Source organism: Falco biarmicus, chromosome 11 (genome assembly GCF_023638135.1).
Source record: "Falco biarmicus isolate bFalBia1 chromosome 11, bFalBia1.pri, whole genome shotgun sequence".
NCBI classification, from domain to species: domain Eukaryota; kingdom Metazoa; phylum Chordata; class Aves; order Falconiformes; family Falconidae; genus Falco; species Falco biarmicus.
The window spans coordinates 3741334-3769227 of NC_079298.1; the positions used below are offsets into that span (position 1 = coordinate 3741334).

General features: G+C 39.9%; 1 protein-coding gene across 2 annotated transcripts; it reads left to right on the plus strand.

Annotated features, from left to right (window-relative positions):
- On the plus strand, window positions 1–27569 carry ANKRD13C (ankyrin repeat domain 13C). Of its 2 annotated transcripts, XM_056355982.1 has the most exons (14): window positions 1–586; window positions 6676–6717; window positions 10628–10732; window positions 11676–11761; window positions 13277–13322; window positions 15034–15100; window positions 16577–16721; window positions 17494–17625; window positions 18565–18726; window positions 19482–19561; window positions 21058–21156; window positions 21709–21809; window positions 22949–23091; window positions 23953–27569. In XM_056355982.1, exons 1-13 carry the CDS (start codon window positions 238–240, stop codon window positions 23077–23079), a joined length of 1545 nt encoding a protein of 514 aa, XP_056211957.1. In that variant the 5' UTR covers window positions 1–237; the 3' UTR covers window positions 23080–23091; window positions 23953–27569. The 2 variants fall into 2 exon arrangements, with proteins under 2 accessions (XP_056211957.1, XP_056211956.1); XM_056355981.1 differs by having other exon boundaries at window positions 22949–27569.
- The last annotated feature ends 325 nt before the right edge of the window (window positions 27570–27894 follow it).

The following is a 27894-nucleotide window of genomic DNA, read 5'->3' on the forward strand; positions in this document are numbered from 1 at the left end:
AGCAGCCGGCCAAGATGGCGGCGGCGCCGGGCCGTTGAGCGGGCCCCCGCGGGCGGGCGGGCGGGCAGGCAGGCAGGCAGGCAGGCAGGCGGCTCCTCGGGGCGGCGGGCTCCGGCTGCTTCTGGCGGGGGATGCTGACCGGACGGGACTCGCCGCCACGGCACTGAGCACATCGACCCTCCGGCTGCGGTGAGCCTTCCCGGCGGGGCCCCGCCGCTCGCGGGGCCGCCGCTGGCGATGACCGGAGAGAAGCTGCGCTCGCTGCGCAGGGACCACAAGCCCAGCAAGGAGGACGGGGACCTGCTGGCGCCCGGCGAGGAGGAGGCGGCGGCCACGCCCGGGGGCATCTTCACCGGGGGGCGCGGGAGCAGCGGCAAGGGCGGCCGGGCCGGGGGCCACCGCATCTTCAGCAACCACCACCGGCTGCCGCTGAAGGGGGGCCCGGCGGCCGGCGGGACGGGCCCTGCCGCCGAGCCCGACAAGTGCCCGGCGCATTTCCCCGTGCACGAGTGCGTCTTCAAGGGGGACGTGAGGCGGCTCTCGGCCCTCATCCGCACCCAGGGCATCGGCCAGAAGGACAGTCACGGTGAGCGGCCGGGGCGGGGGGGCTCCCCCGGGAGCCGCGGCCTGGCCCCACCGGGCCTCGGGGTGCCCCGGGCCGCCGCCGGGGCCCTGCGCGGGCGGGCTCGGCGGGGCGGCGCGGCCGCACGCCGGGGAGGACCCAGGGGGGTCGGCCCTGAGGGAGTCCCGCGCCGCGTTTCGAAGGCTGGGAGAGCCGCCGCTGGCCGGGCGCTGCTCCGCGGCCGAGACCGGCTTCATTTTAAAAACTACCGTGGTGGTTGTTGAAAGCGACCTGTCACCTGTTCGCTTTGAGGGTGAGCGGCGCGCTCGGGAGCGGGTCTTTGGCTGTCGGGGAAGCCAGCTTCGGTCCTTGGAACTAGCCTTGGTCCTTCCCCCGGCCAAAAAAAAACCCTCTTGTGTTTTTTATTTTTTAAAATCCATTAGTTCTGCGATTTGAAAGAGCCATTCTTGTTCTCTGCCCCTCCGCGAGCGTGCTGTGGACACACGAGTGGCAGTAGCAAAGGTAGAAATAGGATCCTCGTGCTAATTTGTAACGCATAAACATTTAAAATCTCACTAGGACATACTTTAAAATAAGGTTTAATTTGGGGGATATTTTGTTAAAAATAGTTGTTAAAAAATTAATCAGCCTGTCAAGTCAGCTTCAGTTCCATGGTTACTTTTCATCTCTGCGTTTCCTACCTGTCTCAAAAGTAACGCGATACCTCCCTGCTGGCGAGTGCCGAGTTATACCGCATGTGGTATCTGGGGAAGTTATGATTAAAGGGTATGGTTATGTTCTTTTTCTGATTAAGAGATAAATGTTCCCTTTGTTTTACTTAATTGTGTTATGTAAAATAAAAAGGAACATTAAGGTAGAGCAATCTTTGGGATTGGTACTATGGGAAGAATAACTTAATTGGAAATTAAAAGCCATGTCCATGATAACATTAGGCACTCTGAAACACAGATTAATGTACGGGGAGTAATATACAGCTCAGTTCTCTCAATCGAGATGGGGAGGACTGTTTCTTACAACTGTCACAACATTTTTCTAAGTACTTTGTTATAAATATAGCTACAGATATATTTATCCTGTCATCTTCTTTCCAAACGTTGCAGCAAATACTGGTAGAATGAAAGCAGCAGACTCGGGAAGACATTTTCACACTCGTTGTATTCCTTCTGCTGACTTCTCTCCTACACCTCCTCCAATTCCTCTTAAATAACTGGTCGTCATAAGCTTAATATCTTTACTTTGAAGGCACTTCCTGATCCATCTTCGCTGCACTGTTGTCTTCAATGTGTTTCACAAGCAGTGATACCATCCATTTTTAAAATGTATACATATATACATACTCATATACATATAAAAAATTCAAATGAACATCTTTCTGCTTTCTCAGTGCTGTTTACAGTAGGAGCGCTTTGGGGATTTCGGTCTCATTATCTCTCTCCTAGTTTTTACTTCAAGTGTTCTTTTGCTATTAAGTTTTCAAAAAAAAACCCAACAACAAAACCCTTGATGTCTTCACATACCAAAGGCCTGACTAATATTTCCTTGTTATTGTTTTCTTTCTGCCTGAATCCATCTGTCACTTGTTTACATACTTGAATTGTGAGTTATTTGGGGTAGATAACTTCAGCTTACAATTACACTCGGAAGTAAGCCAGGAGAATCCTGGTACATAATAAGGAAGTGACAGAGGGGAGAAAGAACTTCTAGTAACAGTTATTGTTAACAACTCAGTCCCATTTTTAGTGTGCAGTTAAGTGCAGAAAAGCCAAGGCCTGTAGAATGTTAAACTCTTGGTGTTCTGATAAAAGAAACACTGGCTGTGTCTGTAAATTGAGTGCAGCCTGCCTCTCTATAAATTAACCTCAAAACCCCATCATAACACCAGTATCATTACAAAGGCAATTAGTTTATTGGGAGAAGTTTGGATGTGTACCTATTAGATTGCTTTTATTTTTACTATCACAGGTATTTAAGGGCTTAAACATATATTCAGAATAAAAACATTTTATATTCTGGAATAGACATATCTTGCTGTATTACTCTTGGAAAACAGACCCAGCTTCCCTGTAGGTGTGGCGGTTGCCTAACGGAAGGTTAAAAGCTACACATGCACGCACCCGTGGACAAGTACTGTGTTTCTGTGCAAACAGGTTTTGTTTGCATGGCCTGGAAGTGCACGTGCAGGATTTCAGGCACTGTGGTATCACTGCTTTCTTGGAATAAGGCCCTGTAGGCTACATGACTTGGGGAGGGAAGCTTGTCTGCTCATTTCCCAAAGCTATAGATATTGATGAAGTTGTCTTTAGATGGAAGGGAAATGTGAGACTTGTTTATGTGGTGACTCAAGCCGCTGCCAAAAGAGAATGGATTTGATTGTAGCTGTTCAAGTATGTGCTCATTCCTGTTCTAGTTAGTGTCTAGAAATGATCGTATTGAGCATGTTATCATTATGATTAAATTGCATGGAAGTCATTAAAACTACACGTCAGCCACTTAATTATTTACAGTGCCCTTTTTATTACAGCTTTTACATAAGTAAATGACATAGAGAAGGATGCAAATATACAACTCTCTCTCTCTCTCCAGCAGCTGTCTCATGAAAAGCTACTTGTTTTCATGGAATCTAACATTTACTGTTGTGGCTTGCACTGTGGTTCCTTGAAAACCTCAAGCTGTTAAAACCGTCCATGCAACTGGAAGAAGTGAAACAGCCCTCTCCCACCCTCTTGCCTGTCCTGGCAGAAATGCTTAGTGGCACTGTGCACTGGCTAGGAAAAATTTATTAGTACTAAAGTTCACCTTTTTTTTTTTTTTTTTAATCAGACTAATTTTACCTAGAGTTATTCTGTGTGCTCTGGATAGTGAACATTCTAGAGGAGCCGCAGCTGTTCTTGCCATGATGAAGCAATTAAACGTGATTGGTGTTGTAGGATTGGTGGAACTTGAGGTTGCAGTGCGATAGAATTCCAGTGGAAATTAATTTATCAGTCTGGGACTTTAATCGTCCAAATGCTAGCAAGAACCATGATAGTGTGGCTCTGTTTCAGCAGCTGCTGGGATTTGGTTTACGTTTTCATGTCCCATCTCTCCCAAAGGAGTAGAAGTTAACTTGTCCTATTGCACCTGCCAGCCAGCCAGGTTTCTGAGATGAAACGTATGGAAAATCTTTGGCTGCTGTCCACTGCAGACCCTGATAAGTACTGTCACTGTGACTCAGTATTGATGGTTGGCAGTTGCTGCTAGATGGGAGATGTGGCAGCACTGGTCTCATCTTTTCCAAGGTATTTTGTCTTCTCTTGGTTTTCCTGGGCAGAGTGAAAGCTTACCTCTGCTTAAGACTGTGATTGCACAGAAGAGGAGTCTTTTTGCTTGAACAGTTCTTCGTTTCTCCTGCTGGGGGGAAAAACCTGAAGATCACATGGAGACGTTCTATGAGCAGAGTGATTCCTCACTGTAATTTCTTCATTTTGTGACATACAGCCTTACACAGTGTGGGTGGCTTATTTTGACAAGTCTGAGTTAAATTTGCTGCTGATAACACCCATTTTCTTTGTCCCAAAGAGCACCAAGACCTCCCCAGGTTTATCAGATCTTAAGATAGATGATTAGCAATGGAACTGTGCAAAATGCTCTTGCAGGTTTGATTTTTGGATGTGCCAAAGCTCAGCTCTTGCTGAGACTGTTTTAGGGAGGTACTTTCTGTGAAGTAGTAATGGAATTTTGATGGAATAGAAATGTACATTAGCTTACTGTGGTGCTTGCAGGGTTTGGTGTGCTGTGTGCCTGTTATTGGACCGTGCCATCCGCAGTCCTGCCACCACGCTCCAGCTGGCTCTCTAAAGCAGCCACATGCTGTTGCGTCCATGCTCGCTGAGCTTGGCTGGTCTGGGTTAAGAGTTGCCTGGAAAGGAGTTAACCATGGGCAGTGAGAAAAAGGCCTGACTGGCCAGGAACTATAGTGTTACTTTCTAAGTTTTGCAATATCCTTTTTCTATGTTTTTGCCTTGCCTCTCCTTCTTACACCCTTTCCTAAAGGTGCTTTCCTGGCTTACCTGTTAGTGTGGCTCCTCTCCCTTTGGTACAGCAGATATCCTCTTATTTTATCTTGCTGGTGTTTGTTAAATCTTAGACGAACTCCTTACCAGGGACTTACTGGCCAAGGACCAACAAGCAGGATGTTTGTTACCACTTTTCAGCTTCCTCATAAATAGCTTTTAATTTTTTTTTCTTCTGGAATTGATAGATTCTCATTTCTGTGCTTTATCGGTTATTGTACTGTTCTGCATGCTCCTCTTCTCCCCCTTGTCTGCTGTATTCGAGTTTCCCATGTAATTTTTTGAATTGCATACTTTTTGGTATGAAGATGATCACTGAGTCAAAGAAAAATCTATGCTGGAAGAGCTCTCTGGAGGTGATCTACTCCAGCCTCCTGCTCAAAGCAGAGGTAACACTGGATCAGGTTGGTCAGAACCTTGTCCGGAGGAGTTTTGAAATGCTGTGTGTTACTGCACAACTGCACTTTCCGCTTGTTAGCTGAGTGAAATCCAACAAAGTTCTCAGGAAAGCTGTCAGGGGCCTGGTTAGCTTTCATTTTGTTGCTTCTTGCCATTATACCAAGCAGTCGTAGTTGCTGGAGCTGTCTGGCTCTGGTTTATTCACTGTTTGAAAGGTGGGGTGTGGTTTTAAATTTTAAGGTTTATTAATGTAAGAGAAACCTTAGTGTAGAGCTATTGTTCTCTATCTATCTGTCTATACCCTTGAAGTGGTTGATAAGGTGTGGAAAGTGTTTGCCCCTGGCTTGCATAATTTGAATTTTTTGAGTACATGATTTGGCTCATTCTTGAGTTCATTCCTCAATAATGTTGTTATTTCAGTCACTTAACAAAGAATGTCTGCATCCAGTATTCTAAATTATTGTTTGGCTCACAGATATTACAAAATCTATTAATAGAAAATTTGAGGTTAGGTTAGAGTGTGTGTAATGAACCAGGATGTAGCTGTCTGATGTTGCCAGTGACATGCAAGAATTATTTGTGCTACATGTTGAATAGCTCGTTCAAAACCACTTAGGCAAGCGGTCGAAGGCAGAATTTCTATCTTGATAAGAGATTTCACGATGCTGTGGTATGTTAGCAACTACTTTGTATAGCAACCTCTCAGTGTTTTGGATTGTGTTTTTCAGATGTACAGTACATAATTTTTTGCATGTAGCAAGTACTTATTGCTAACATGATACTGCAAAATAACTAAAATCAAGTGAATTTGTTATAATTGCAAAATAAATTTGTTTGCCAGCAATTTTTCTGTTAACTCCACTAAGAAAATGTTTAAATGTATTAACAAACAGAGTAATACAGTTAAATGGAAGAGTTTTGCATCCTTAAGCTACATAAATAAAACACAGCAGAATTCTGGTTGCAGCACTAATCCAGAAAAACAACCCTCTGTACCTTACAGTGCATATTTAAGAACAGAAGTACAAAATGTGTCATATGCATAGCCAGGAAAATAAGGTCATGTTTGTAATATCTGCTAATAAGCTCCAAAGCTTTCTTTGGAAACAAGGAACTGAAATAACCAAAAGGTTTTATTTTGTAGTGAAGTTAGTGTTACTTCACAATACTATATTAGTAAAATATTTGTACTAAATCTCTGAAAAATTAATAAATTGGGCTCTAAAATTTTAATTAGTATCATATCTTGTGAGTAGCTTTTAGCCTAGATACGTCATTCTTTGTAAAATGTCAAGACTTTTTAGACAATGATAGGCGTAGAGGCTTGGGTTATCTCTTCCTTGAAGATACAATTGGACCTCTTTGGCTGGAATAATTTCAAGATGTCATTTAAAAAAAAAACCACTCTTGGCCCATGAAATGTGTTTCAGATACATTTTTCTAAGCAAGCACTTGGATTACACTTGTTAAAATAAATATATAACTGCTCTGGTGTATTTTAGTGTGTTCCTTGATTAGGTCATGTACCTGAAGTTTCTTAACATGCGGTGTTTTGAGTTGTATGTGCAAACACCTGAAGGAATCACAATGGATTCAGTTACTTTTAATCTAATATCTTTTTATTTCTGTTATTTATTTTAGGAAACACTCCTTTACATCTTGCTGTGATGTTGGGACATAAAGGTAGGTAAACCCATCAATTTTGCTAGCTCTTCAATTATCCTGAAAGCTTAGGGGCAAGAGGAGAAAAAGATTTTCCAGTTTTCCTAAACGTGCTCCTGTGTTGCAAGCTAGTTCAAAGCTGAGGTTTTCTGAAAAGAAGACACTGTGCAGATCTAGAAGAGAGAAACTGTAGAAGAAATCAGAGCTGTTCTTGAGGGCCAAAATCAAGTAGCTAGGTAGTGAATGGGGTAGAGTGGAAGGGAGTTGTAGCAGTCGGACTCTTTATGAGCCTAAAACAAGAAGAGTGGGTGGGCCCAGCTCCTCAATTTTTGCAGTTAGAAGGAAATTGGGAAACCTGGAGTATCACAGAAGACTGAGAAACTCCTCTAAGCAGTGGAGGCAGCACGTGCACGCCTGCTTCCCCTTTGGTATCCAGGCAGCTAAAGCGGAGGGATATACTCGATGTGTGTAGGCAGGGGACTTGATCCAGACAGATCTCTCTTTTAATGTGCAGTTAATTCATGGTACAGAAGTTACTGATTTCTGTTTGTGTGATGATACCCTTTCTGTTTGTCAACACTTTTCTGGTTATTAGTGTTGCTCTGTGTGTTGCTAATCTGCTCACTAGAGGTATATTGAACAACCCTGGTTAGCTTTTTCCCACTGAAGTCAATCAGAATAACATCCTCTAGAATAAAATGACTCTGTAAGTGGAAATGTAATCTCTCACCTGTTTTTTGCATACTCCTCTTGTTTGATTCACATTTCTGGCTCACTGCCTGGGTGTTTCTTCCTGTGTCAAGACTGTATGTGGGGCACAGGACAGCCTACATGGCTTTGCAGTCTGTTGATTCACAATGGCTCTCATCTTTCCACTTACCCTTTGAGGATTTCTTTACAGCAGAATTTCAAAGCACAAGTTTTAGATTTCTATTTCAAATAGAAAGTATGGAAGTAGACACATTTCAGGACTGGGAAGAAACCTGGAGTATGATTGTTCAGTCTCTGTGACAGTGAAGTTCTTTTTCAGTTACTGAAACAAGAATGGCTTGGTTTCATTCAGCCGTGTGAGTCCTGTGCCTGGTACGGGGTACTGCGCCATGAGAGGGCTGTTGGTAACCAAAACACCTGGCAGATTCAGAGAGTGGAATGTAGGAAATGCAGTAAGTTGTCTTAGGATGTTGTGGTAATACCTATGAAGTGATCTGAGATAATTGAGTTAGAGCGGGAAGTAATTTTGAGGGAAGAAGTTCAGAGAGGTGGCTTACACAAAAGAAGAAGCAGTAGAGCTTGCTGGAATCTGCCAGTGTTGGTCTAGCCTGGGATACTTTAAATAAATAAAGAGGAAGAAAAGAAAAGTTTTGCAAACTTTTTGAGACAGCAGTGAGGCCAATGTTTTACAAGTGCCTGCCTGCTGGAAATTGCAAATAGATTTTTTTCAACTTGCAAAAAACGGTGCTATATCAGAACTGCTGTTTCCCAATGAGGGTCCTGGACTAGAGGCCTGGAACAACAGAGGGAAACAGAGGCAGAAGCTTTTTTTTAATTTCTCAGCCTTAAACAAGGCATTTTTCTTTGTAAGGTAGATTTTAGTTTTGTAACCACTTTGTGTTTTCAAGCAGTGATGATCAGTAATGTGTATGACTTCTGTTGTGCCTAATCACAGTGTTTCAAGCTTTAGTTTGTCGTGGTTATTAGTTAATATTTACAAGTTTTGCACTGTTGGGTGTAGAAGGGGTTGTATGGTTTTTGGTTAAAAGGCAATTAGTTGGCATGAAGGGACACTTTCCATATAGCTACAATGGTATCATACCACAATAATGAATACAAACAATTTTGATCAAAGGTGCTTCTGATAAAACTGATAGAAAAGAGTTCACGAATTTTAATTCAGTGTGTTTGAATATTTGTCCTAAGTCCTTCTTAAAATTTGGTTATTTTATGTTTCAGCTCTAGGATAAAAAGCAATCTGTTCAGTGCTGCCAGATTCCTTGAATATGAGTTATCCTTGTGATTAGTCCAGCGAGGAAGGAAGAGCCATTTCTTGCCTCTACTCCTTTTCTCATTGGCTGCATGTTTTAGATTTCAGTTTGCAGTTCACCTCTTGACTTCTTTCCATATAGTCAGTCATCCTGTGGGTAAAGCCCTGCATCCCTTAGGATGCTTGTGGTGAGCCTTTGTGTAGCTTGCCTAGAGCAGGGCTATTTGTATGTGACATCCAGCACAATACCCAGTTTTACTGGCTCAGCTTTGAATCCTGCATAGTCATTGATCCACCAAGAACCCCAGGTCTGTTCCTACCATGTTGATCTGTCTTGTTAATACCGAAGGTCACTTTGCTGTCTTTCTGGGGTGATGCATGTAGGCTGTCCAGCTCTATATAGCAATGTTATAGCCAGTCTTTTCTGAAGTGCAGGGTGAATTTACACTGTGTTTGTTTAACTGAAAATGTAATCTGGTTGATAAATGCAAGCTTATTTGCCTGCTCACTGTGCAGTGTTGTTGTTGTATTAAGCACTATATTGTAGCAACCATAAAAATACTTCTCTGTGTTTGCTGACAAAGTAGTCAGGGCTTTTGTTTATTTACCACAGAAGATAGTATATTCACCAGTGAAGTATTTCTTCCTTTCCAAACACTGGTGCTAGCCAGTGACTCATGATTGTTGCATCTGGAATGACTAGGACAGTTTCCTGTAACACCTATAGTAGTAGAATAATCCAGGAAGTTCCTCTATCCGTCATGCCTGCCCATCCTATTCCTAATGAGATATTTCTTCAGCCTACAGCTCCAGCTTCACATTTGCATATGGGTCAGGTTGATTTTTAATGAGATGCGGTGAGGAAACTTTCTGTAGTTAGAAACTGAAGAACCCGTTTCAAATGAGGACAGCTTATTCGAAACACGGAAACACTGAAAGCTTGCTTCTGTCCTTAATTTTAAGGACTGTTCATCATTCTAGCATTACCTTTTACCTGCAGACAGAGAAGGGAGTGCAGGTTGGGCTATGGCTCTGCTAGGAACTTGTGTATTTTTGATGAGATGTTAACATTGCTTTATTGGCACAGCGTGTGCATGCTGAGCGTCAGGGATAGCAGTGATGCACGCTGTTACTGACGTTGATGAAAAATGTAGTGCATTGCAAGTGTACCTCTGTGTGGATGGAGCACAGGACCATGAGTTGTGCTCTGATATTAGTGCTCCAGGTATCCACGCTGTTAGTCCTGCAATACCTGTTACTTGTTGTATGGCCGGTTATGCACATATTCTGAGGCTTTCCTAGGTCAGAGTATGCTAGTTGGCCCACTTTAGATGCTGTTTACCACAAGATGTCAGAGCGCATGGGGATGTGTTAGTGCCACGGCTTCCTCTCTGCCACCTGTACAGGCAGTGTTCTCAAGAGCTGCCTAAAGTCTGTGTCTCCGTGCCCATTTCCAGCAAATCTGTTCACTGTTGACCTTTGGGAGAAGGGGGCTGAGACAGAGGGGGGGAAGACCATGCGCAACTTCCCTGTGTGGAAGACCATGAAAGGTGTCTTGCCTACACGGTTTTGTGCATTAAGTAGAGCTGATGTCATGTTTTAAAAATATTTGTTACATAGTGGGGGGAGGGGGTGTATGCACATGCAGAAATACAGCTTTATAAAAAGCAAAATACATGAAGCAGAAGAGACATTGCTTCAGAGGTTATGTAATTGGTGGTTGATCACCAATTATGTTTTTAGTGCTGACACTTAGCTGGGAAGTGCTGTAAGTACATAAATGCTTTTTGTTTGTCTAAAGTTTGAGTCCGAATCCAGATATGTATTTTGATAAGCTGTTTAATATACTGAATAGCTAGTGCTTTTGCTTTAGTATTGTTTCCTTTATTGTGAATGATACTGCTACGTCCCTGACGTTTACTGTAAATAATTATAACTTTTCTGTTACAGAATGTGCCCACTTGCTTTTAGCCCATAATGCTCCAGTAAAGGTGAAAAATGCTCAGGGATGGAGCCCTCTTGCAGAAGCCATCAGCTATGGAGACAGACAAATGAGTAAGAACCTCTGCTTCAGAATTGATCAGAAACTGAGGCCTCATTCAGACCAGGAAGACAGGAATTTTCAAGCTACAGTTTATTACAGTACTTCTGGTTTTGTCCTCTGAAGAGTTTATCTTAATCAGCTGAACCTTTTATATCTAAATATGATATGACAAGTTCTACACGTGTCCATTTGCTTGATAAGAAAGATATTGCATCAGGATACATAAACCTAAGTAAAGATTTGCTTAAAGTGATTGTAATAGCTATAAATCAGTTTTCTTTTTTAAAAATTGGAGTTACATGGTCAGAATAGATTTTCAGGTGTATGGGATTATCTAATTGGAACTTCTGTGTGTGGTCATATGTATATTAAATATATCAGTTGGCAATGGGATACTGCTTTTATGTTGCATCTCAGTAGGCAAATACAGTGATTACTCACTTTAGATATGAAGTAGTAAAAGGAAAATTATTCTACTACTACTTGCTAGCGGATGTTAATACTATTTGCTATTACCATGTCCCATAGCAGAAAACTTGCTATATATTATAGATATATTAATATATTAATGCACTGTTTTTTAATGTTCTAACAACATTCTAACAGCATGTCAGCTCCTCACTATTAAAGAATTTTCTCAGTGGGAGTAGATGTTATGCAATCTATAGGCTCATGTTAAATAATATACATGTGTACCTGCATGTGTACTAATATGCACTTAAAAGACCTCTTAACATGGTTGTATACTTCATATTCTATTCAATTACTGAGGTTTCTCTTCCTGGTGTGATCAGAGTAGGCTATGTATAATTACTATAACTTTAAGTCAATTTCTCCAAAGTCTGATGAAATGCTACACGTACATTGGTTTTTCTTTTCTTAAGATGTCAAATGATGACACTAACCTGTAATTAACAAAAAAATAGATTTACCTTATAGTTAATTTCTCTTTAGTTTCAGCACTTCTAAGGAAGCTTAAACAGCAGTCCAGGGAAAGTGTTGAAGAAAAGCGACCTCGATTATTAAAAGCCCTGAAAGAGGTAAGTTCAAGGCAGTTATGTTGACAAAAACATGATCATGAGGGAAAGCAGTGGTTTGTGTTCTTAGTACGGATGCTCTGACAAGCTGTGAAAAAGTTTTTTTACTTGCTTTTACAGATCTCTTTTGCTCTTAATAGCAGTCTTGGCTTACAGTGTCCATTTTAAGGGGTCACAGAATTATGTGCGTTTTTAAGATAATACTTCCTTCTTAACTTCTAGAAATTCAGATAGAAAGGTCTGTGTAAGACAGACCTGCTAGCCGTCTTTGCAGTCTAAAAATTAAACAATGTAATTTTAATCTGTGTTTATTTCATTAGACTTTTAAGTCTTTCTTAAATATTTCATTTTGGTGAATAATTTACTAGGTTTTTTTAGTTACTAGTCATGAATGGCACTTTCTTTTCTTGCTTAGTGTAATGAAAAAGATTTTTGGTTTGATTCTCCATCTGTGTGCAGCAGCCAGTTCTTGAGCAGAGTGAAACGTACCCCGGTTTACAGAAACCAGGAAGAAAAGCTCCGTTTCAAACTGCTGCTAGTGTGCTAAAGTTGTGGTTATAAAACACAGGTGTTTATTTCCCTTTAGGTGGGGTGAGCTTCTCCTGCATAGTCAACTGGTAAAATATGAATGGGTTTGTAGAAAACTAACCGTTTTTCTTGAGTTAATTAAACCATACATCTGGAAAGTTGAGCTAAACTGCGTCAGTGATAACACCCTAGGAATATGCTCACCAATGTTCCTATGTTTTTCAATGATTCAAGAAAAAACCCCACACCCTGCTGTCTGTCTAGAAGTGAAAAGCTTTCAGTTTTTGTGTGAGAGCAAACAGAAAGCAGGTACAGCCTCAATAAAACAGCTCCGCTGTTCCTTATTCCTGCTAGTGTAAGACCTGGCCTAGAGTTGTGTGTTTCTCTTCTTGCGTGGAGTGGCAGTATGTGCCTACCTCAGCGTATTGCCAACATTTGCTAATTTTAATCAAGTCACCCCTTACTTTGCTTTTGCGTTGCATGCAGTTTAAAGGAGTTGGCTGGCATTTGTTTATGGAGGTAGAGGAATTTTAGTGTAATGATGTAAGCATATTTCCAGAAGGCAAACTGAAATTTGTGTATGTGAATACTCCCAGCTAAAACCTGACTCATTAACTTAAGCCAGACCATATAATTCCATCGGGTTGGATGTGATCAATCAAAGCAAGCAAAGAGCCCCATAGATCTTTTTAAAAACTTACATTTACAATAAATCTTTTATAATCCACATCTTAATAGCTGTGTGAATTACTGACTTTTTAAAAATCATTAAAAATGTGTAGTTCAATTGACTTACATAATTTTATCATTATTGATTCTGCTCTAGTTAAAGCTTCAGAAACATATAAGTTCAGTACAAATTCAAGTACTAACATTAGAGAAAAAGTTTTCTTTCTTTGGCAAAACACAACTTCTGCCTGTGTTTCAGCAATTTTTACAATTGTTCTTTAGACTAAAAACCTTGTTAATATATTCTTCCTTTCATCTCAGCTAGGTGACTTCTATCTAGAGCTTCACTGGGATTTTCAAAGTTGGGGTAAGCAATTGCATATTCCTTTCACAGGGAGATAATATAATCAGTCTTCAGCACACTTGTTCTCTCAAGCTTAAATTCTCTTGCGGTTTGCATGTTGGAAAGCTAACAATCCAGTTCTCAAGACTTGAATTATAATGAAAGGACAGACAACTTTTTTTCTGAATTATTTTTGCTTATTCATTTTGGAGCTGAATTCTATTCTGTGATCCAGTGATACTATTGAAGGGGAACAACCTGTTTACTTTAAGAGATCCATTATTAGAAGATTAAAGTATTAAAATGTCTCTGTCTGGTTGATTTGTGTTATGACAGAGCAGTGGTTTGAACGATGTCGTTAACTGGACTTCGGGGCATTTAATTTCCTGAATTTCAGCTTGTACTCTGAATGGTGACTGTCAGTTAAGTGCAGCTATGTGATAGGTTCTTCAGACGCTAGCTTCACCTTAATGCTTCTTTATGTGACTCTATAATGTTTAGTGCTTTCTCAGTTTCCACCTCCTCTTACCTGTAGAAGAAAAATCTAAATAAATTAGCAAAAATGTATTAACAACAACCAACATGTCTGAATAATGTCAAAATATCTGAAGGGATACTTTCTGTTACGGGTTGCAATTTCAGTTGGTAACTTTACATACTTTCATATAGGTATAGTTTAGGTATTATTTACTATGCTGTATACCTCTTCCAATATTCAGAGGAGGAATGAGCAGCCAGGCTGACATCAAATGTTGAACAGATATGGAACAAACACCTCGTTTTTCTAGGTGGCCTACTGTGTGCTGCACATCTAATGAGTGGAATTTTTCACGGAAGAGTCAGTGTAAAAAAAGAGTAGAACTAGGCATGGAGTAAGATAAGACATTGCTTAGTGACAAGGCTGCAGCCTGACTTGCGGAGTATTATGGTGACAGTCAGACATTGCACAGAAATAGTGATGCCAGGGTAAAGCCAACTTCTAGGGGTTCTCTTCTCCAGGAGTCAATGCAGAGTCTTGCTGTTTACCTTACTTAGTCTTTTTCTATATATTCCCTTTCTGGAAGGGAAAAAGGTGCTCTGGGCAGTGCCTCTGTCCTAATTATTGGTCCTCCAGGCTAATTAAATTTTACCGGTGGACTTAATTCTTTTAGTTCATTTTGAAGGAAGTGTTGAAATGCCAGTGTGTTGAATTGGTTTTATTGTCCTTTTTAGCATAAGGGCAGCTACAGTCTCATGTATCCATCTCGTAATACTGTAACGACTCTGTTCCACCGGTGGTTTAATGTTTGCTTGATGTTCTAAGCTTAGTGCATTGGATGGGGTTTTTTTCCTGCTTGTGGGTGTTCTGCTTTAAACAATTAAAGCTAGCTAGCTACAAAGCTAGGCTTTCAGTTGGTACAATAGATGAGTAAACTGTCAAATCATAGAATTAAAATTTCAGACATCTAGAAGATGAGTTACTAGAATTTATAAATGATTTAGCTGCAGCTGAGGACATTTTAAATTACCTCCTGATGCTGAAAGTAGTCTGTACAATTACAAACCAGTTTTGCAGTTATTGAATGGAAATAACCCTGGTATTAGTCAGTTGTATTTGTATTGAGATTATGATGGAAAATGGGTATGCTGTATTTGTATTAAAATACATTGAGATTCAAACTGATGCATAGTTTTAATAGAAGTACTTTGCAGAGGAATCTGAATGTCTAACTGCGTTCTCTCTCCTTACCTTTAGTGCCTTTACTTTCCCGAATTCTGCCTTCTGATGCATGTAAAATACACAAACAAGGTATAAATATCAGGTAAGCACTGATTTTTACAGTGTGTGTTATCCAAGTCGTAAATAACCTGCATGTTAGTGAAAACACTGGGTTCCAGTGTGGTCTTAAAGAAATCACCGAGGAGTCTGCAAACGTTTGTGAAACAGCACTGTTGTTTGTACATTGGTGTTTAGAGGCAAGAAGTGGTTTGAACTTCAGCCTATCTTTTTTCTCTATTGATCTGAATTTAACTTCAGTTCCTGAGTCACTTTAAAACACAAAGCAAAAGCAATTAAGCTGTGTAGAGCTTTAGCTACCAGACATGACAATGATTGATTGCAAATTGATATTTGGTATTTTTAACACAATTTCAAATAAATGAATTTTCAGTGTTTTGTGGAGAAATGTTGCTGCTCCAGTCTGTGTAGTAAAAAAAGGAATATAGTTTCTCTTTTTAAAATGCTTAATGTGACAGATTCACAAACTCTATTAATAGAGTGCTTCCAGGAGTCTTTCCAAGCACAGCTCTTTAACTGGTTTAGTTTGGGGGTTTGGATTCAGGTGTTTTTTCCTGGCTTTTTCCAAAGTTTAAAACAAACAAAAAGTCCAGAATATGATTCAGAAGATTCAATCTGTAGAAAATTTTGTTCTTCTAAAGATGATAGTGAAAGTGTGTGAATTGACTTTTTAGGTCAAATTGGAGTCTGAAAGCATTTTTTTTTTTCTCCTCATTTCTGTGTGCCCTGCTTGTACAAGACTGGGAGTTAACGACTGGCACTGAGTGGAAATAGCTACAGATTCTTTCTTGAATTCAGAGGCCAATATATGATGAGTGTTAAGCAATCGCCTCTTAGAACTGAAGTGATGCCTAAATTCAGGTTCTTTAACCATCTTTGTTAAAGAAGTAAATATTCTAGCAGTAACAGATATGAGTTGCTAGAGAGATCTTTGTCCTTGGCTCCATCTTCTAGTTATTTAGGTCAGCAGAAGCATTTCCTTTGTGTTGGTGAGGGTGAAAAATAGAAATAGCAACTAAAATAAGTCAAATAAAAAAATCAGTCTGTTTCTTAGTCCTCCTCATAATTTGGGTCATGTCCTAATACCGTTCCTCAAAGCAGTGGTTGCTTCTTGTAGAACAGGATGCTGATCATATGGAGTAGTTGTATTTCTCAGGGTGCAGCACATACTGGCTATGTAAATTCTGCCACTTCCTCATGCTGACGGTTTTGAAATAAAGTTTTCAGAATAGAACTTTTACCTTATCCTGTGAATTTAACATAAGTATAGTTTGGAATGCATTTATAACAGTAGAAATATTATAATGTGAAACTGCGTAATTGTTAATAGCAGGGGGTTTTATTTCTGCATCCAGGTTTCACTTACGAAATATTCTATGAAAACTTAGGCCTTAGTGTGTTTGGTTGTGATTAAATAAAAAAAAAAAATGCTTCTGCTTGCAAACTGAACTTACTACTTTTAGAACATAACTCCTTTTAAAGTATTGGTATATTTTCACAGGCTGGACACAACTCTCATAGACTTTACTGACATGAAGTGCCAACGAGGGGATTTAAGCTTCATTTTTAATGGTGATGCCGCACCCTCTGAATCTTTTGTAGTTTTAGACAATGAACAAAAAGTTTACCAGCGAATACATCATGAGGTAAAGATCCGTGTGAATGTAGGTTGTGAAATATCTCAAGCTTTTACTTCACATCCGAAGCCTGACTTATTTTACTAAATAAAATGTGTCTCTCAGAAAGACCCAAACAAGCTGCAAAGGAATGCAAACCAATGAGTTTTTCCTTGGGTTGTTATAACTTAAGCTGTATGTATATGTATGACATAAAATTTTGTTATGAAAAACAGTGCTTTTTGAACACAAACTTCCAAATGAGGCAAAAGCTAGAATGTGAATCTTTTGGAAAAATCTTTTATTAGTCTGAATAGACACATAGGCATGCTACTTTTAACCTTTCCAGTGGCTTTAATTGAGGTGTCCTCAGGTGGATTTTCAAACTTGCTTGCCACTGCTTTGCATCCGTTTAGTCCCTTTGTGGCCAGTTTGGTTGTTACCAATGCAAGGGTATGACTCATTAGACCCCTTGTATTTAGTCAAGTTTTTAATCATAGCTTTATCCACCAATCACTTAAGCATATGGATCTTTGCCTGTGCAAAGGGTGTGGGTGCTGAGCTTCTGGATAAATCATACTTGAATGCTTTATTTGCATTAATATTTGAGATTAAGCTGTTTGGTAACTATTTGGGCAGAGCTTCTATAAAACAGTTTGAAAATTCAGGAAATGCTAGTTCTGGGAAAAGTTCCAAAGCAAAAGGTTTATTGATTTTTAAATATTTTTTCTTAAAAAAATATTTTAGAAGAAGTAATCATTATTATTAAGTTCTATTCGGTATTTGGGAATTTTTCTTCTAGGAATCTGAGATGGAAACAGAAGAAGAGGTTGACATTTTGATGAGCAGTGATATTTACTCAGCAACTTTATCAACCAAATCAATTACCTTCACACGTGCCCAAACGGGATGGCTTTTTCGAGAAGACAAAACAGTAAGCTGAAGGAGAATTTCAGACTGCATTACTAAAGACAGAAAAGTTCAGACAGCCTTACGATGATGGGGTTGGGAAGAAATAAGGAGTAAAAGAGTAAGATGTCCAGGATGGAGATAAAATATCTCCCCATATCCTCCCAGTTGTCACTGGTTTGACCACACAGAACATGTAAGATGGGCTGCCTTCATAAGAAGAAAGTCACCTGGAAGAAGGACAGCAAACTGTAGCTATTGGACAGGGGGGAGAACAGACAGTACTGAAAATTACTGTATTGTAGGAGTATAGGGTCTCCACAAATTCATTCTGGGGTGCGTAGTGAGGATTCTGCGTGCTCCTCTGTCAGAGAAGTGCAGGAAGACGGGAGTGTTCTGGGTAGTTTCCTTTGGGTGTTCCTTTTGTGTCACCAGCCTGACGGAGGTACAGGTTCTCACCTGGGAAAGAAATTGAAACAGCCAGTGTCGTAACTTCTTTGGTTAGGGAATTGCTATCTGACTAGCTCTGAAGGATTTTGTTTTCATCTGGATCTGTTCAGGTGTTGCCGTTCATCACAAGTTTTTGTCTGAGATAGTATTTCAGAACTTTTTCCCTTTTGCATACCATATCCGTATTCTACATGTGTAAATGATCCTTTAACACAGCATGATGTCGAAGGGGATTTTAGTCAGACTTCCCTTGGCCACTCTTAAACAATCTTTCCTGCCTTTAAAATTCCCATTGGTATGAAATATCTGTTCCTGATGGAGTTCTTGTGTTTGTGCTGTACATACCTCACTGCGATTGTCCGCTGATGGCTCGTGTGGTTGGTTGTGTAAATTACAACATCTCAATACTGAAGTTACCTTATTGCACTGAAGTGCAATTATTTGGATATACAAGAATTTAAATGTTTTTATTTTATCTTCTGCAAGTCGTTAATGTCCAATTCCTTTCATGCAGGAAAGAGTAGGAAACTTCTTGGCAGATTTCTACTTGGTTAATGGACTTGTATTAGAATCAAGGAAAAGAAGAGAACATCTCAGTGAGGAGGATATTCTTCGAAATAAAGCTATCATGGAGAGCCTGAGCAAAGGTGGCAACTTAATGGAACAAAATTTTGAGGTATGCTTGAGTAACTCTTCACAGTATGTAAATTTTTGTGTAGGAGAATAATCTTTTGCACCAGTCATTCAGCAAATTCTGTAGATAATGTTTTTATTCTGGTTGTCTTAATTTTAAAATAGTAAGTATGATCTACAATTATAATCACGGTGATATGTTAATGGATTATCCTGATTAGTGCACACATTGAGGAATTTCTGTGATGGTATTGGATATTTCAATCTTAATTTGTCTCTTAGTAAAAGATGATGGTTTTGGCTGTGGCAAATCACTCCAACTTCTTTGGGATCAAATGTTGATTGCTTAGAACGCCTTTCGGGCTTTCTTTTCAATCATGTTTTCCTTTAGCTTCATTAAAATGGAACTAAGCCTGTTATTATCACCATGAAATCAAGAGCTATTCATAATGAGCCAGACATCATCTGGGAGCATGCATACAGCCTTTTAAAAATGATTAATTTATTCCTGTATTAGCTTGTGCTTTGTTAAGTGTCATTCAGACACATGAATTGACTGATTAACTGATGTATTAAACCAGCTAACTTCTATGTAAAATACAGTTTGAGGCCAAATACCTAAATGGAGACTGTGAGAGCAAGAGCAGGAGGTTGAAAAGCCCAGTGAAGTATCAACCACAAACTGGATAGTTTATTGCTGTTCTTCGTAGAATTGAAGTACAGCTCTATCTTTTGAATGGCAAAATTCTAAGAGAATATAAGGAAAGATAAACAGTTAAGACGTGTTTTTCTGAACAGCCTGTCAGACGGCAGTCACTTACTCCACCATCACCCAATACGATTACATGGGAAGAGTACATATCTGCTGAAAATGGGAAGTAAGTGGTTTTGTTTTATTGACATTAACTTTCATAGACACCTTCAGGTTGGTGGGGTGGGGTGGGAGGTGTTGTCTTTTCTGTGTGTGTGTGTTCTCTAGTTTGTGTATGCTTTTTGTTTATAGTTTTCTATAAACAGACAGAGGAGCATTGGTTTTGATGTCTTGAGATGTTTGATATTCTTCAGTAGGCTCACTCGGAGGTTGATACCTGTATATGTAAACAGTATTATTGCATCGACTGGCAATGAAAATATTGGATGGGTGTCTACCTGATACTCATGGCTTGAAATTTAAATGTTTTGAAAATATGCACATCTAAGCTGGCTTCTTTTTAGGAAGATTTTGACAAATTCATTTCTGTAATTAATTTATCTTATGGTAGTAATAAATAATCCACCATGTTTAAAATAAAAGTTTATGATTTAATAAGACTCCAGTAGCAGTGGCAGTGTTAAAAAATGCACACTTCTGGAATACAAGGACGTACAGATCTAGTACTGGCTAGATCTTTGCAAGATATTCTCCTCTAGGTGTGTAGCTGGGTAGCAAACAGCTGTAACAGTAGCTTCATTTGTAGGAGATGCAAGCAGTTGAGTTTATTTTCCAAGACTGCATGCCGTCTAGCTGTTGAATGTAGAAGGACCACAAAAATGTACTGAGCGTGTCACATAAGTAATAATGATAAAAATCCTTTCTCCAAAGATAATTAGTCCAGCCTATATACAGATGTTACCAGGGAATATCATGATACTACAGTACAGGCTTACTAGAAATGCACATGGTTCTGTTTTGAGTTCTTTAAATGAATTTAATTTTTAATATATTTGAGATAGAATGAATATTCAAGCAGAATAAATAGGTTATGCTTCAACGGCTATTACTGTTGGGACAGAAATAAAGATGTATATAAGATGTTACTTTGTTTAATAATCTGATCAACTGAAAGGAGTTTAATGGGAAGTCTAGGTGTCTAGCTAATGTAAAGCAAAAGAGGGAAAGATGTGTTATTTATTACCTGTCTGTTCCTCTCCTATGAAAGAATTTTCTGTCCTGTGTTTTCCAGTATTGCCTTCTACTGATAAGTGTAACTTTTCTGCTTTCTCTGAGATTGTTTCATATTTTAGGCTGAAAGCAAATTAACCTTTTTCTAGGCCAGCTTGATACTTTGTTCACATATAGACTATTTTAATTAACACCTGCAATCAGCTGTATATATTTCTGTAGTGTTTGTTGATACAATGTTTATGAGGAATTATTTAACTTGTTTCCTTAACTGTTACTCTCTTTTTCTCCCAGTTTAGCAGAACTTGTAGTCATCTAAATTAAGGTGGTTACGGAGTCATCTTTACTATGCACAGCTTTTACTTTCAAGTATTTGCTTTATTGTAAGAATTCTTTACTGGTGTTTTCAAACCTGAGTCTGCCTGCCTGCCTTTAAAACCAAGGTTTCACTGGGAAAAACTTGACTTTGTCTTTCTCCCCTCCACCTTGCAGAGCACCTCATCTGGGTAGAGAGCTGGTCTGCAAAGAAAGCAAGAAAACCTTTAAAGCCACAATAGCTATGAGCCAGGAATTTCCCTTGGGAATTGAATCGTAAGTCAAAATTATTGGCCATGAATGTTTCATATATGTAGGAAATGTTTTAATGTATTTATGGAGTGCAGAATTCTTCATATATTCAGATACGGGGATTTGACAGTTTAAAACCTGTGAATGAAGTCATGCTGCTAAGCATCTAAACTGTTAAAATTGGAGACCTCAGTGCTGGTGTGCCTGTGTTTGGAAGAGCCAAGAGCTTACGTTACTTGATAAGACCAGAGGTTTGACCAGGTTTATCATTAACTTGTCACAATACTGATGTGCCCAATCCTACAGAATTCTAAAATGTTTTTTCCTTTAAGAAGTTTTAGCACAAAGTTACGTCGTCTAAGCCAGTACAAAACCATGTCAGGTTTCTTATGTCCATGGGGAAGAGGGTGTGGGAGGAAGCTGATATAGAAGGTCTAAGGAGATAAAGATGTAAACATCATGTAATTTTTCAACTCCTTTTTTATCATCTTGCTCTTTGGGTCATTTTTATCTTTTCTACACAAAGGAAGAGATTGTGAAACAAGAATTTGTAATGAAATCTGGTTTCCTTTTCAGATTGTTGAATGTTTTAGAAGTAATTGCACCCTTCAAGCACTTTAACAAACTTAGAGAATTTGTTCAAATGAAGCTTCCACCAGGCTTTCCTGTAAAATTAGGTAAGAAGACTACAACAATTCTTGTGGCTTTGTATTTCCAAAATGAGTGTACTTATTCCTGCAGTATGTTCAAAACTTCTGTTGAGTTTTAGAAAAGAACTCTTACATAAGGGTGTGTTGCTGTAGATTTCAGGAGAGTGTAGCGAAGTTAGTGGAAGTAGTGTTAGGTGGGAAATGTGCAGCTGAAAGGGGAATGTAGTGCTAATCGGGAAGAGAGCTCTGTAGCTTACATTTTCCTAATGCTAGAGTCTTGCTCTCAGAGTACTGTAGATACGCTGAATTATCCTTGGATTAAAATATTATCTTGGTCATAAGTTAAATATTTTGTAGCATTTTAATTTTTTCCTCAAGGATTACTGGTATATTTTTCACTTACAAATAAATAGAAAACTATTACATTTCTAACAAACGGAAATGTGTAAAGCAATTTATTCATGATATAGATTATCACAGCATAAACTGCCAAAAAATAACAGTACCTTTTCCGAGTGTTACAGGACTTCTTGCATACCAATGAGCTGTTTAAGCTAGAAAATTCCAAACAGACTGTGTTCTACCTCTTGTCATATTTGCACAGCTCTATTTAGGATTGAATTTTTGCTTAGCTCGTTAATTCATGGGCAAGCCAGTTTTATTGAGGAGAACTCTTTAAGTGTTCAGCCTAGATTCAGGTTGGAAATGGGTTATATTTTCAAGCAAACGTTAAAAAGACTCATCTTCTCATGTGGGTTTGCTCAGCCAAACTCTTAAGTGTGGCAAGGTTATTTGATCTTCTATCATCTTCAGGCCAGTGTCCTCTACTTCAAGAGATTAATCTGTATGTTCACAGCACCTTGGTTTTTGTGTTGTTGGTCTGCATCAAGAAGGGAAAACCTCTGAATTAGTAATACTAATTACTTTTTTGAATGCTGTATTGAGTTGGGTGTTTTTTTGGTGGTGAGGGTATCTTGAGTATATTCTGAAATAACTTTCTCTAAACCCCCTTTTTTAAGAGCTTTGAATCACCGTTGTATAGCATGCTAAACAAGCTTCTGTGTCTTTAGCAAGACTGAAGTTCCAGATCTTTAAGTAGCAGTTGGCAGTTAGTGGTAAGCCTGTATTTCTTGGCTCTTCATTGTACTGTTTTGCTTCCTATCTAGATATTCCTGTATTTCCCACCATCACAGCCACTGTGACTTTTCAGGAGTTCCGTTACGATGAATTTGATGAATCCATCTTCACTATTCCTGATGACTACAAGGAGGACCCCAGCCGTTTTCCTGATCTCTAACTAAACTGGAAGGTTAGTGGTGAATAACAATACCAGCGTACCACAGTGAAAGCAAGTGGATGCAAGTAGCCCACAGATATAGATAGAAAAGTGGGTCATAAAGGAAGGGATGAACTTAATAATCCAGAAGAAAAGGGAACATGCATCGAATGACTGACGTACTGATACTCACTATAATGGGCATCTAATCTAGTTCCTGATTTACAGCAAGTCTCCTGATGTGTCGTTCACACTTTTATACATCCAGTACTGCAAGCGTGGTAGTTTGACACCTCAATGACCCTGATAATACTTAACAGCTGTGAGGACTATCATTCGTTTTTAAATTTTTTACATTTCTTGGTGATACAAAAAGCACTGTCGGACCATTAGCGTAAAAGTTGAAATGTCTTAGCTGGATATTAGCCCTCTGAAACATCCCACCATACTTAAGGTGACCATATTATATTCTTTCACGCTTTGTTTTCATGAATTGTAAAGTATGTATCATTATGTATAGTTCAGTAATTCTAACGTTAGTTGAACGTATATTAGAAGGAATGCATTTTCTGTAGATGAATGAACCAAATGGTAACCATTAAAACAATTGCATTTTCATACTGCAATACACTTCAGAAATAGCATTTGCTCTGCAGGGAATAAGGTACCTCCTCTAGCACCTTAGTGCAATCCATTGTGGTGCTACCCATGTCTCTGAACCGTTGATTTCTTCACTGAGCTGTTCATTAATCTTCCTTTCGTTGACTCTGCGCTTAACTTCTCTTCACCATACTGGCTTGGGAGTCCCTGCTGTGTCCATGATGCTTTGTTGATTAGCATGCTTGGTTTGTTAGCTAGGAAGTCACTTTGATCTTCTTTTTTTTACTTACTTAGGAGACTTGCTCCATAATGGTTGAGCATCAGCTGGGTTACCTTGTATTTGTATTCAGCAGCCACTTGAAAACATGGGGTGCGTATAAAGAGTTACTAGAACAATGGGTTTGAGCATTAAATCTTCATATAAGAAAAAGTTTCTCTTGAAGTTAGTTTAATTGTAGTGCACATTGAATAGGGCTCACATGGGAAGATTTTATTTGCTAATGCTTAGAATGTTTCTGGCTTAATTTCCTTCCTTTTAATATTTTTAATAGGTAGGCGTTTCAGCGCTCTGGCTTCTTGAGCTTATTCTCATTCCAAGTGGTTCCAGTCTCCTAATTTGACAATAATCCAGCTTTTTGGTTTGTTAGAAAGAATTTGTGCAAAAGGCTAATGGTGCTATTTGTTTGTATTAAGAAATTTAGATTAAAGTGCTGTGGTGTAATTGTAAAAAAATAATATGTAAATATTTTCAAAATTATATTCTTTGTGCACTGTAGTTAAAACTTTTTCTGGAAATCAATAGAGTTAAGTATCAAACTTTATAATAAAGAGTACCATCAATGCTTAGTAAAGGTAACCAACCTAACTAACTGTGCAGGTGATAAATGGAGATGGCTTATCACAAGTCAGGCACATTGACAGAATGTGGAAATACATGTCTGGAGCAGATGTTCTTTCAAAACCTCTGCAATCCGTCTGTATAAAACCCAAAGAGGCTGCTCTAGAGAGGTGTGGTACCCACTCTAAGTGGGGTCCTAGTGAATCACTATCAACAAAGTACAGGTAAACTGAAAATAGGAGGTTGAGGTTGATCCTCTTCCAGCATCACTAGAAACCTGCAAGTTGGACAGGTGAGTAATGTTTACTTTGCAGACCATGATCGATACACTGGAGTTATTAATTCAAAAGCAAATCAAAAATCGAACTATAGGGGGGGGAAAAAGCAAAGGGAAATGTAGAATTGTAATTACTGTCAAAGTACTGTATCAGTAGCAGATGTCGAACATTCAGTAGGAATGATGGAACTTGGTCTTCCAAGTCATTATGAATTCCTGAAGCGTTGTACATCTACGGTATGAATTGATACCCGCCTCGTGCTCCTCCTCAGAATCAGCCGAGACCCCTGCCATGAGAGACCAGGGCTGAATGTATGGAGGGACTGAGTTGTCCTGTCGGTGCTGGAGGTCTGGATTAAATGTCCGTGGGGCCAAATACAGATTTCTGCTGTTGCCCTCTTTAACTGACGTCCGTTGCAGGGTAGAATGTTTGGTGGAGTGCTGCTGGATCGGGTCTTGTGCCAGGCGTGATGCTGCAGAGTGCAGGCGCCATACAGGAGCACAGAGTTACTTGGAAATTTCAGCAAATGCAGAACATTTCTCCATAAGGTGAATGTTAGAGATCGTTTTTCTCAGTCTTGCAGGGAAGGAACCATATGTTTCACATTACTTCGCGTTTTCGGTTATTCCAGATTACCATTACAGGGCTGGCTGGCATAGGAAGGAGCGGACATAGCTACATGGTTTAGGCAGTATAACAACTGCAGTGGACTGGATTCTAGACTTGAAAAAACAAAGCTTTTTGTGTAGCCTTACATGAGAACAGAGGGTTCTGTGTATCTCCGTCTGCCTATAGAACAGCCCATGTCATCTTCTGGTGGCAAATGAGGTGTCCGACTCGAAGCCCACTGCAGTCTGCGGAAGTGTTTTCTGCCATTTCCACGGACTCTGGCTGCAGATTATGTGGGGGTTTTTAACAGTCATGATTATACAACTACTAACTTTGATACATTTTAAGATTTGCAGAAACTTTTTATAGTGGGTTGCTATATTAAGACTTGCTGTAATTTGGAGTGTCAGCAGAGAAGAGTGGACCCAGATTTGGTTGACTGGAGTTGTTTTTTACATTATTACGGTGAACGTACCCTGCTGCTTCTTTTCTTCTTACTATGGAGCTGAATGATCTGACTCCAACCAGATTGTCCTTTCCAGTTCGGTGACTGTTGTCGGATTCCTGTGACAGCCTCATGAAGTCAGACTCGGTGTGCGGTTTCTCGGTACATTTCCTTCCAACTTTTGGTGATGTGTTTTCTGAAACATTCCTAGTGATGAGTTTCAAAACTTCAAACACAGGGACGCTTGGGGCATAGTTTCCTGGTGGCTGCACTGCAAGCTGCAGGAGTCCTCACGAGCAAGAGGGACGTTAGGCTGAGCCTACCTTAGGGACGCGCGTCTTGGCACAACTGTAGCAATCCACAGGCACGAAGAGGTGCGATCCTGGCAGCGTAGCTGTGCTGGTGCAGTTCTTTAGTGGTGACTCTGTCCACACTGATATAAATGTTTTATCCACTGTAATTTGTTTTGCTTGCAAGGGGGTTTTGTGTTGTACAGACACAAAGTGCGTATTTGTCAGTATGGATGCGTCTGCGCAGAAGCTTTGCCGGTGCTGTGGATGGGGGAAGTGTTTCTAGGCTAGAGGGAGCCTTAGTCCGCAGCTGTGCTGTGGGCACCGGTGTCCTGTACCACTTGCGATCTCCTGGTCAGATATCTTTTGGTAATTTATTTTTTCTAGCAGGGTTGATCTAGCAGAACTTCATTTTTATTTTTTTCCCTTTTCCTTAAGACCACGCTGGGTGTTAAGGGAAGGTCTGGTCCCCTGTGGAGTGAATACCTAGCCGCAGCGGTTTCGGAGGTGGTCTCATCACCGCTGCGCGGCAGGCAGCCTGTCAGCTTTACCTTGCACTGTGACTCGTGCACGCGCAGGGACTTCCACTGCCCGGGAGGCCCGGGGTGTGTGTGTGTCTGGGTAACTGGAAGCGTCTTTGTGGATGCGCCAGCTGAGGGGTCCGGCATTGCCCGCGGTTAACACGGGTGGGGTGAGGAGCGGAGCTGGCACAGGCGGGGAGAGCCGCCGTGTCGGCCCCTTGGTGCCCTTTGAGGTTAAGCTGACGGTGGTGCGTGAGCAGAGGGGCAAACCTCCGTGCCGGGGCTGTGGGAGTGACCACCTCAGTTCACAGTTTAGGGCATTGTTTCTTTCTGATCTCACCGCTTTTTTTTTTTTCTTTCTTTTTCTGATGGCTGTAAGGTTTTTTTACAAATATTAAAAGACAGCCGTTCATTTTGGTAAAAGAATTCCTAGGGTTGTTTCGTAACCAAACTGTTTTACTAGTCTTCCAAAATACTGCTTTAATTTGTGGCAAAGGGAATGCGTTTTCTTTTTCCTTTCAAGGAGCTGCTGTTCCAGTCACTGTCCTCACTTTACTGCAATTCTTGATTTATGTATTGAAATGACTTGTTACAAAAAAAACCACGACAAACCTCTGGATATATTTGTGCTGGAAACCCACCTTGTTCAGTTGATATTCAAAGCAACCATCTTTTTTTAAAAGTATTTGTTCTTGATTTGTAATTCATGCAAGGGTAACTGCATTATTTAATCTGTATTAACAAATTTCCTGTAATGCTGCAGTTTCACATTTATTTTCCTTACAATTTGTAATTATCATGGAAACAATGTCACATTTTTGCATTTTACTAGTCGTCTGGTCCATGTTTTTAACTTACCTTCACTAATAGTAATTTTTGGTTGTATCATTTGTTAGAATAAAGACCAAATTATGCTGTTTGATTCTGAAACTGTTCAACATGTGAAAAGTTTTAACTCTCCCATCAGAGCACTTTACAGGATACACACACTGTAGGTGTGCGTCTCTGGGCAGGGATTCGATCTGAGGGGACAGGCTCATACTGCTACATTCTGCAAGGGAATTTCATGGCTCGCTTTTTAAATAAAATCCTGCATTTTCATTATAGATTGTTCTTTAAGCCCTGTAAAGGTCCAGATTTTATTGGACTGTCTAGTACCCAGTGGAATAGCAGCAGTGGGAAGACAGAGACATTCGTTTCTGGCATTTACCTGGGGCTAAGGGGTGAGAAATCATGACCTGGGAGGGAGGGAAGG

Coding starts and splice junctions, on each gene's coding strand:
- ANKRD13C (XM_056355981.1), top strand. CDS start 238: ATGACCGGAGAGAAGCTGCGCTCGCTGCGCAGGGACCACAAGCCCAGC. Junction 13,323..15,033: donor CTGGGATTTTCAAAGTTGGG/GTAAGCAATTGC, acceptor CCTTACCTTTAG/TGCCTTTACTTTCCCGAATT. Junction 18,727..19,481: donor TAATGGAACAAAATTTTGAG/GTATGCTTGAGT, acceptor TTTTCTGAACAG/CCTGTCAGACGGCAGTCACT.